At 39.3% G+C, this 10,841-nt stretch overlaps 1 protein-coding gene across 1 annotated transcript; it reads left to right on the top strand.

Annotated features, from left to right (window-relative positions):
• The first annotated feature begins 55 nt into the window (after positions 1-55).
• Positions 56-10,691, top strand: mcm2 (minichromosome maintenance complex component 2). Its single transcript, XM_081383631.1, has 16 exons — positions 56-152; positions 873-1,057; positions 1,865-2,037; positions 2,309-2,581; positions 3,157-3,376; positions 4,315-4,522; positions 5,596-5,730; positions 6,213-6,404; positions 6,487-6,580; positions 6,756-7,006; positions 7,952-8,078; positions 8,278-8,390; positions 8,820-9,062; positions 9,750-9,932; positions 10,021-10,176; positions 10,288-10,691. Exons 1-16 carry the CDS (start codon positions 147-149, stop codon positions 10,396-10,398), a joined length of 2,670 nt encoding a protein of 889 aa, XP_081239757.1. The 5' UTR covers positions 56-146; the 3' UTR covers positions 10,399-10,691.
• Positions 10,692-10,841: the final 150 nt, after the last annotated feature.

Here is a 10,841-nt window from a genome sequence, read left to right as displayed (position 1 = left end):
ACAGTGCTCTGACTCTCTTCCTCAATTAATATGCATGCCTTTTCTCGCGCGCTTAGTGGTCACGTGGATAATTTCGCGCGAAAAGTTAGTCTTCCCGGGAAAAACTAGTCTTCAGTCGAGCTGCTGTTTAAGACGGACGTGAGAACATGGCGGTGAGTGTGTTTTGTATATAATATGTTTATATGTTAACAAATCATTTAAGCCATAGTTTAAATGTGTTTTAAAGTATTTGACCTTTGCAAACGTGTCTGTGATTATGTGTGAAATGTACATGGCACATAAAAGTATTATTTTAGTTGGTCGATAATGCAATATAATGATCTCGATTTAACAATAAACTCAATATAATATACAAATTTGAACAAATGTGCGTTAACATTTCCACAAAAGTCATTTTAATTCGAGTTTTGTATTTTTTTTTGTTATAACTGTACCTGTCAAATTATTTAACTTAGCCCTGTTAAAAAGCCGACTAAAATTATACAAATACAAAAAAACGTGTCTTGTTTTTAACTCCTGAAAAGCTCCTGAACTGACATGTTGATTATTTTAAGCTATTGTGTTGTAAAGGGTTAAGCCAGTCTAAAAAAGTCCCACGTGGGTTAAACTAGTTTCTTTGTGTAACTGTTGTGGTTTCAAGTGAGTGACTGTTCTTGTGTAACGTTAGTATGAATTTTTTTTTTTTATTATTGACAGGTCTGTTTTTCTGCAGTAATAATATTGAGTTAGTTTCAGTATTAATACTTCAGCTTGATCTGTTTGCACATGTGTGCATTTTCAGTCACTTTAAGTCAGTCGGTCCTTTGACATCCAATTCTAGTGGAAAGATTTTTGTTTTCGATAACAGTGACTTTTTTTTTGCTTCAAAACAGGATTCCTCAGAGTCGTTTCAGATGGCCACCAGCCCCACTCGTGGCTCCCGGCGGGGTGACCTGACCTCCAGCCCCGGCAGAGACCTGCCTCCGTTTGAGGACGAGTCCGAGGGGATTCTGGGAGATAACATTCCCAATGAGGACGACGGAGATGGAGAGGAGCTGATCGGAGATGGGATGGAGAGGTGAGAGATGACGTGGGTGTGTTTGTGATGGTTTGCAGATTAACAGGGTGATTGTTAGGGAGAAACCTCGTGAAACGTCTCAAAAACATGTCCAGGTCATGTTTCACCTCAAAATAATAATAAATACTGTGCTTAAAAGAATTTTATACGCCGATATGAAAGTCTCTAAACAGTTAAATTACTATTTTATCAATAGTTGTTTCTATTAACACATTTGTATGTTTTCTGTTTAGTTGATCGCCACGTTGATAGCCTTTCTCCTTACACGGCATTAAAAAATAGTAAATATTTTTATGCAAATTTGGGGTTATTGCATAAAAAACATTAAAAGAACATCAAAAAAGAAGACTCAAGCATAACCTACAATAAAGTAAATCTCATTGCACACAGTTTTAGCAATTCTGAAATGCCTGAGCCAGTGTCTGTCATTAAAATTAATTGGCATAATTATCTCCCAGAACCGTCTCACGTGATTCCATTCTCAAACATTGGGCGTCAGAACACAAGATAGCACAACAGCATTTGTTATTGCAAGTCATTTATTATACAGGAACAAAAAAAAAAAGAGCCACAGTGGCTTCACTGGTTTCAGCAAACCATTTTTATCATTGATAATTTGTGCCAGTTTACTTGGAAATGACGATTTTGTTCTCTTGAACAAACACGAATATTAGAATTGGCACGAATATTTAATGTGATGCTCAATTCTTTTGTTAAAATCACAACTTTGCATGAAAACAAGTTCACTTTGAATGAAAGCATCTCCTAAATGAATGTAAATGTAGCTAATGATGGTATTTTTCACAGAGACTACCGCGCCATCCCGGAACTGGACAGTTATGAAGTGGAAGGTCTGGATGAGGATGAAGATCTCAGTGAACTCTCACCCGGAGCTCGGGCGGAAGCAGAAGCGGCTATGAGACGGCGGGACAGAGAACAGGGCCTTGGCATGGGCCGCATCGGCCGCGGACTCCTCTACGGTGGGCGTTTTAGTCATTGCTAAATAACAATTAACTTTACTGCAAACCACTGAAGATTAGTCAATGTAGGGCTGCACATTTAATTGAAATAAAACCAAAATCGGCAAATGGCTTAGTGCGATTTATCAAATCATGAGTGATCTGGACATTTTTATTCGGAAAAATCGCAATTTGATCCCCCTCCCAAATTTTGCAGACATAAATTAATATCAGTCTGCAAATTGTCATTAAACAAAAGTCTAACTGTAGTTGATGTTTCCGTGATGTACAGACAGTGAAGACGAGGACGACAAACGGCCCACGAAGAGGCAGCGTGTTCTTGCGGAGAGGGCAGCCGATGGCGTCGCGCTGGACGGCGAGGATGAGGAGATGATCGAGAGCATTGAGAACCTGGAGGACATGAAGGGCCACACGGTCCGGGAGTGGGTCTCGATGGCCGCCCCGCGACTGGAGATCTACCACCGCTTCAAGAACTTCCTGCGCACGCATGTGGACGAGCACGGACACAACGTCTTCAAAGAGCGCATCAGCGACATGTGCAAAGGTTGGTGGTGGACGGGCATCTGGGAAAACCATAGACGAAAAAAATATGGACAGTGTCCGTGACATCACCCGTAGGTTTCTGAAGAGCGTTTTTGAAGCCCAAAGTTGGCGGAGCCAGCTGTCAGCATCTTTGTATCGCATTACTCCTTGATAAATGAAAATGGGCAAAGAGGATTAGCTGAGGTGACGTGACGCTAACAGACAGTAGATCAACGGCTAGTAGTGACATCAGCGGCAATCCACCTGTCACTCAAGTGGCCACGCCCTTAATTATGCAGAACTTTAAGGCTTAATGTAATTTAAACGGAGGAGTTATAAAAAAAATTCACCCTCTCAGAGTTTTCATGAGGGGCAATATAGACCAAAACCACTTTTTGTACCAGGCTGTAAACATATTTTTTTCTGCTGTAAAGTATTTTAACATGGGGGGGGGGGTTATGGGATTGACTCTCTTTTGCAGCCTGTCTCTAGAGGCCAGTCGATGAATTGCAGTTTAAGTCACTTCCGTGTTGCCGCTTGGGGAAAACCCTATTCTATAATCCAGACGTTTGACATGACATTTTGCGATCTCTTCAGAAAATAAGGAGAGTTTGCTGGTGAACTATGAAGAGCTGGCGTCCAGGGAGCACGTGCTGGCGTACTTTCTGCCGGAGGCTCCCGCGGAGATGCTGAAGATCTTCGACGAAGCCGCGAAAGAGGTGGTGCTGGCCATGTACCCCAAATACGACCGGATCGCGCACGAAATCCACGTCCGCATCGGCAACCTGCCGCTGGTGGAAGAACTGCGATCCCTCAGGTACGAGCAAATCCACTTCTTTTGTGCTTGCAGTCCTCTTGGTTCTTCAAGAAATAATAATATATATAATTTACTAGGGGTGTAACGATACCCTCATGTCACGATTCGATACATATCACGATACTGAACTCAAAATATGATATTATCGCGAAACTGAACTCACGATACGATATTATCGCGAAACTGAACTCACGATACGATATTATCGCAATACTGAACTCACGATACGGTATTATCGCAATACTGAACTCACGATACGATATTATCGCGAAACTGAACTCACGATACGGTATTATCGCAATACTGAACTCAAAATACGATATTATCGCGAAACTGAACTCACGATACGATATTATCGCGAAACTGAACTCACGATACGATATTATCGCGAAACTGAACTCACGATACGATATTATTGTGATATTTCAAGACACTTGATAATAGGTTAACAAAAAATGGACTATTGATTAAAATGCTAATTTTGGTATTACATTGTGAGTGTAAACGAATAGGCTTGGATTTGATGCTGGAAAAACAGTGAACAGGAACATAGAGACACCAGAATAACAATATTCATGATTCTGAAGCTGAAAATACATACTTATTTTGGACAAATATGCTTGCACTCTGTCACTGACTCGATGTATTTAAAACAGTGTAGGCACTTTTTGCTGGTAGCATCAGACATTTGGCATTATCAGGATGAACAAATATTCCCCCATTGCATTATTATACATTAAATTCAACATTATATACAGTAGTTGATTGTAGTACTGACACTAAAACTCTGAAAACTTGAATTGTTTTTCTCACAGTATTTTTCATTTTGGGTGAACTCCCCACAATACATGTCAGAATCCAAGAAACATAGTTGCATTTTTGTATTGTGATGCAACATATTGTTACACCCCTAATAATTTCTGTATTTTTGTTTCCAGGCAGCTTCATCTGAACCAGCTGATCCGCACCAGTGGGGTCGTGACCTGCTGCACTGGAGTCCTGCCGCAGCTCGGGATGGTGAAGTACAACTGTAACAAGTGTAACTTCATCCTGGGTCCGTTCTTCCAGTCCCAGAACCAGGAGGTGAAGCCGGGCTCCTGTCCCGAGTGTCAGTCGCTCGGACCGTTCGATATCAACATGGAGCAGGTGTGTGAGGACGGTCATGCTGTGCCACATTTCATTTCCCGTAGAGATGAAGAGATTGATGTTATGAAACAAAATATCTAGGTCATTTTCACCTCCAAATCAAAAGAAAAACTGTTCATGCAGAAAGGAAATTAAGTCTTTTTTAAAGAGCATTAATGTTTTGTTTTTGTTTTTTGCTTTATTTTTATGGCACTTAAGCACATTTTCACAATTAAAATGATTACAGTTATGTCTGCCTTATAAATTAAAACTCATGCCACAATATACTATAAGATCAGTGTAAATTCTGTACAATTCGCACCGTAATGTGGCAACACTGTTTAGGATCCAATTCTCACTTTTACCTGCGATTTTTGCCTCACCTCATAATTTTTGCTAATTAATAGTTAGTAAGGTAGTTGTTAAATGCAGGTATTGGTAGATTAAGGGATGTAGAATATGGTCATGCAGAATAAGGCAATAATATGTGCTTTAGAAGTACTAATAAACAGCCAATATCCTAGTAATTTGCATGCTAATAAGCAACTAGTTAATAGTGAGATTTGGACCCTAAACTAAAGTCTTATCAAACATTATATATAAACCTGTATATAAATTGTTTTAGATGTACAAATTTTTATATATGTATATATTACTAATACAAATTAGATGTAAATCATATATTATTACTAAATAAGTATATCTATTTATATTTCGATTTATATATAAAGAACACTTAAAGAAAATAGTGCATAAAGCATTTCTGTCTTTAGTTATTTGGTGACATAACATGTTCTTGACCGTCTTCATGAGGTTCATCCATATTTATTTCACCTGATCCAAATTTAGAAGTTGTTAATCAACTATATTTTATGTATAATTTTTGTGTTTCTAAATTATATAAAATATAAATAACAAGCTAATATATATTAGAAATGAAGTTATCTTTGCCTAAGATCCTTGCTTCTGTCTTAATGTAAATGTGTTGATAAGAGACCAACCCTAATCTCAGTTTTGCCAGCTGTTGCCATGGCAGCAGGATGCAGCTGTTTCTCTTTTCTCCTGATGTTAACTAGCGTTCTTGCTTTTATCAGACCGTGTACCAGAACTACCAGCGAATCACCATTCAGGAGAGTCCTGGGAAAGTGGCGGCGGGTCGCCTGCCTCGCTCCAAAGACGCCATCCTGCTGGCCGACCTGGTGGACCACTGCAAACCTGGAGATGAGATCGTGAGTCGACAGACCATAAATACTGCGATGGTTCTCAATTCCCCTTTAATAAACCAGCCCAACTCCAACAATCCCTCACCGCCACAGGAGATGACAGATTAGTTGCATAAGATGAAGTTCTTTATTAAGTTTGGACTTTAAAACATTTTTGACCATTAAACATCGTTGCATAGCACTAATATTTAAAAAATATACCCTAATATTCCAATTTCAACCTGTAAATATTTAAATCTGTAAATATTTGAAATCTGCTTTTTGTATTGTTTATATCACTATAACTATCAAATAACAGTAAAGCAAAATATGCCCTTCTTAATGTATGTGTTCCCAATATAACACATATTTGAATATAGATTTAAATATAACATGAGGATATTCCCCCCTACCATATGTAAAGCGCTTTGAGTACCCAGAAAAGAGCTATATAAATGTAACGAATTATTATTATTATTAATATACCCTCCAAATATGTATTTTGGCAGGAGCTCACAGGAATCTACCACAACAACTACGACGGCTCCCTCAACATGGCTAACGGCTTCCCCGTCTTCGCCACCGTAATCCTGGCCAATCACATTGCTCGTAAGGATGAGGGCGTGGCCGTGGCGGAGCTCACCGATGAAGACATCAAAGCCATCATGGCTCTGTCCAAAGACGAGCGCATCGGAGAACGGGTGCGTGACGCTCACACATTTCCAGACATTTTAACACTCATCTGAAAGTTTCTCCAGACTAAGTTTAATTTTCCTCGTACAGATTTTCGCAAGTATCGGTCCTTCCATCTATGGGCACGAGGACATTAAACGCGGCCTGGCGCTCGCTCTGTTCGGCGGCGAAGCCAAAAATCCAGGTATCTTCTTCTTTCATATAAATATTTTATAAATAATTAAAAAATGTATACATGCATGTGTGGGAATTTTTAGATGCAAAATAATTATACACAGTACACACACACATCTCTGGTACTATATTTTCTAGCAGATGAAAACTGGGTTGGTACTAGTAAGTAATTTGTGTCTCAACAGGCGGGAAGCACAAGGTGCGTGGCGATATCAACGTCCTCCTGTGTGGAGATCCAGGCACAGCCAAGTCCCAGTTCCTGAAGTACGTAGAGAAGATCGCGAGCCGAGCGGTGTTCACGACAGGACAGGGCGCCTCCGCCGTGGGTCTGACGGCTTACGTTCAGCGCCATCCCGTGACTCGAGAGTGGACGCTGGAGGCGGGAGCTCTGGTGTTGGCGGACCGAGGAGTCTGTCTCATCGACGAGTTTGATAAGGTGCGATAACGTTTGAGTTAGCAGTTTGTAGCTTTAACCTTCTGGTGCTCTTTGTCATTTTGACCGAAAAATTTAATTTATTTATGTTTATTTTATTTAATTCATCAAAATGGTACGAAACTTGGTCAAGGTTTTGGCACTTGCTATGTGAACACAAAAAAAAAAAAATCATGGACTTGATTTGAACAGGTTAAATGGTCCTGTAAAAAATAGTCACACTTGTGCTCCTCATGGTCAAAAATGAGCACATTGGAAATGAATGGGAAACCAATTTCATCTAGTGGAAACTTTTGGTACTGCAGCCGAACAAAATTTTACTGAAAGCTCTTTTTCCTTTTTTTTTTAGATATCAAGCTCAAATTTTGAACACATCTTAAGATTTATGGCTTGGGTTTTCTCACAGTTTGAGTAAAACATGTTTTTGAAAATATAAAAATCAAAAATATTATTTTCCCACATTTTTCATAACAATAAACGTAAAATTCTGTAACTTAAGTTCACTTTTTAAAACTTTTTTCACTTCAGCAATAATCTGCCAAGTGTCATCTTTGAAAAGAGATCAAACTGAAGTGTGTTGCTCTAAAGCATTCAAGATTTACGAGTTGCAAGTTGGAAGTTAAATGATCAGCTCTATGCTCAAAAAGTGAATAAATGGATTATAAATACAGCGTAAATATAATTTTGCCATACAATTTAATTTAATTATGGTACTAAATTAATTTAGTACTATAAAATCCACTACAAATACAAAATATTAAATAAAAAAACTTTATCAAAACTAAAATGGTACATTATTTTCATTTAAATAAAAATAAAAATTCAGTCACTTAACACCGACACACGAAGAGCACCAGAGGTTTTTGATGCACTGTTCCACCAATTTTTGAGTCAATATTAAATGTTTTATGGTGAATACCCGAGTGAACGTGTGAGTGTGTTCTTTAGATGAACGATCAGGACAGGACCAGCATCCATGAGGCCATGGAGCAGCAGAGCATCTCTATTTCTAAAGCTGGGATCGTCACATCGCTACAGGCTCGCTGCACCATCATCGCTGCCTCCAATCCTATCGGTGCGTTCTGGGACTGGTGACGGAACTGTTTAATGAAAGTCTAAATGAGGGTCATAACTTCAATTTTGCCATCGGCACTTTGAGATGCATGTTAATCTATAGCGCAGTCAGGTTTTAAATTACTTCCTGCTGGGCTAAACGTAGCAGCTGCGTTTCTGACAGCATTCATTTTTCTTATGAACGTTTTTTTTTTTTAAAGGTGGGCGCTACGACCCGTCTCTCACGTTCTCTGATAACGTGGACCTGACGGAGCCCATCATCTCTCGATTTGACGTTCTGTGTGTCGTAAGAGACACCGTCGACCCTGTGCAGGTGAGTCAATATCCTGTTATGCATGCTAATAAGCAACTAGTTAATAGTAAGAATTGGACCCTAAAGTCTTATCAAAAATGATATATACCTGTATATAAATTATATTTTAAATGTAAAAATATTTATATACGTGTATATTACTAATACAAATTAGATGTAAATGATAAATTTCTATCTGTTTTATATATATATATATTAGAAAATAGTGCATATAGCATTTGTGTCTTTAGTTATTTGGTGACATAACATGTTTTTAACCATTTTTATGAGGTTCATCCATATGTCATTTCACCTGATCCAAATTTAGAAGTTGTCTATTAACCATTTTTGTATTTTATGTATAATTTTAGTCCATTGACATTGAAAGTGCTGACAAACACTCCAAATTTTGCCGATTGCATTACCCATAATGCAATTCTCTGCGTTTAGGATGAGATGCTGGCTCGCTTTGTGGTGGGCAGTCACATCAAACATCACCCAAGCAACAAAGAAGGGGGCGTGGCCAGTTTAGAGGAAGTGCTGCTCCCGAACACCTCTGATGCCCCCCCCATCCCGCAGGATCTGCTCAGGAAGTACATCTTGTATGCCAAAGAGCGTGTGCGACCCAAACTTAATCAGATGGACCAGGACAAGGTGGCCCGAATCTACAGCGACCTTCGAAGAGAGTCTATGGTGAGTCGCTTTTGAGGTTTTACTAGGATTGCTCGATCAATCAAAATAAAACCGCAATTTCTATATAGCTTAGTGCGACTGTCAATTTGCAAAGGCTGCGAATTACATAAATATATGCGCTGCATGTTTCAGAGTGAATCGCGGCACGGTGTTCTTAAACACCAACAGCTTATGGATTATTTTTAGTTTATAGTGAAATAAGATGGTGATATTTCTTTAGTCTGAGTCATTTTTAAATTTGTATTTAGTTTATATTAATATATAAGCACAAAATGCTAGCTAAATTGTGCCGCCCGTAAAGCAAAAGCACAGCAAACGTGAATTATTTTACTTAAATTGCAATAGCACTTTTTTTGGGGGGGGTTAGAAAAATTGCATCATTTTGAAATGCCTCTGTTGTCACAGTCCACGCTTCACAGCGAAAACTGCATTTATCGAATTTGTGTCTCCAAAAAGCTCAGTTTTTTGGATGGAAAGGCCAAAACCTGGAGTAATTTTTTTTTAATCGCAATATTTTTTTTGGGAAAAAAAACGTAATTTTTTATTTTTTTTTTTCAACTTGTACGCCCATTCTTTTTAACACTCTTAAAATGTTTCCCAAAATCTGCACAGAAATTGCATCTGTCTGGGCTTTTTACCACTGAAATGTTTGTTCTTCTCAGTCTAATAACGCATGTTGTTTGGCAGGCCACAGGAAGTATCCCGATCACCGTGCGTCACATCGAGTCCATGATCCGCATGGCCGAGGCTCACGCTCGCATGCACCTGCGGGACTACGTGCAGGAGGACGACGTGAACATGGCCATCAGAGTCATGCTAGAGAGCTTCATCGACACACAGAAGTTCAGCGTGATGAGGAGCATGCGGAAGGTGAGCTGATTGTACTGATCCGGGATCAGTTCTGCAAGTCTTGTGATTCTGTCTGGTTAAGTTGGTAACCGAAGTCGCATTTCCGCAGACGTTCGCACGGTATCTGGCCTTCAGGCGAGACAACAACGAGCTGTTGCTCTTCATCTTGAAGCAGCTGGTTTCTGAACAGGTCTCGTATCAGCGCAACCGTTACGGAGCCCAACAGGACAACATCGAGATTGCAGAGAAGGATCTGGTGGACAAGGTAACTAATAGATGCGTTTAAATAAGTTTGGAAAAAGTTCCAGTAAGAACTGAATTACAGGCATGTTGCACGTGTGAATTTGAGTTTTAACTCGGTCTTTTTTGTCTTCAGGCCCGACAGATTAACATCCACAACCTGTCTGCGTTTTACGACAGCGACTTGTTCCGCTCGAACAAATTCTCCCACGACAGCAAGAAAAAGCTCATCGTTCAGCAGTTCTAGGCAGTCGTCCTGGATTTGTTTGCAAGGAGTTGCATAGAATCATCCGGACTTGTATATAATTCTATCATGTGGTTATTGGACCAGTCGTTACATGGATTGAATATTGTTTTTGGGCCATTCGTGAACTTGTTACCGTAGTCATTACGGTTGTAGTGATCTGCTCAGCTCATGTGGTCTTGTTTGGCTGCATGTGACATCTTGAATTTTCCCTGTGTTCAAATTATTTGAATGTTGTAAAAATGGAAAAATAACTTTTGTACTGTTATTGAACAATAAAATAGAGTTGTGTATGTAATTGAGCGTTTGAGTCGTTTACTAAACTACAATGGGTCTTGTTTGAATGGAAGCTTATTTCTGCCACGGAATAAAAAAGGTAATCGTGACCTCACATTTCTGACTTTTCTCGCAGATTTGAGTTTATATCTTGCAATTTCAGACTTTGA

The sequence above is a fragment of the Scardinius erythrophthalmus genome (assembly GCF_964197995.2).
Source record: "Scardinius erythrophthalmus genome assembly, chromosome: 14".
NCBI classification, from domain to species: Eukaryota; Metazoa; Chordata; class Actinopteri; order Cypriniformes; family Leuciscidae; genus Scardinius; species Scardinius erythrophthalmus.
Note: the sequence above shows the minus strand (reverse complement) of the source record. Positions and strands in the feature narration are given on the sequence as shown.

Excerpts from the sequence above, each read along its gene's own strand:
- mcm2 (XM_081383631.1), top strand. Across the intron at positions 6,405-6,486 it reads ACGAGCGCATCGGAGAACGG|ATTTTCGCAAGTATCGGTCC; the intron begins GTGCGTGACGCT and ends TTCCTCGTACAG. Across the intron at positions 7,007-7,951 it reads TCATCGACGAGTTTGATAAG|ATGAACGATCAGGACAGGAC; the intron begins GTGCGATAACGT and ends TGTGTTCTTTAG.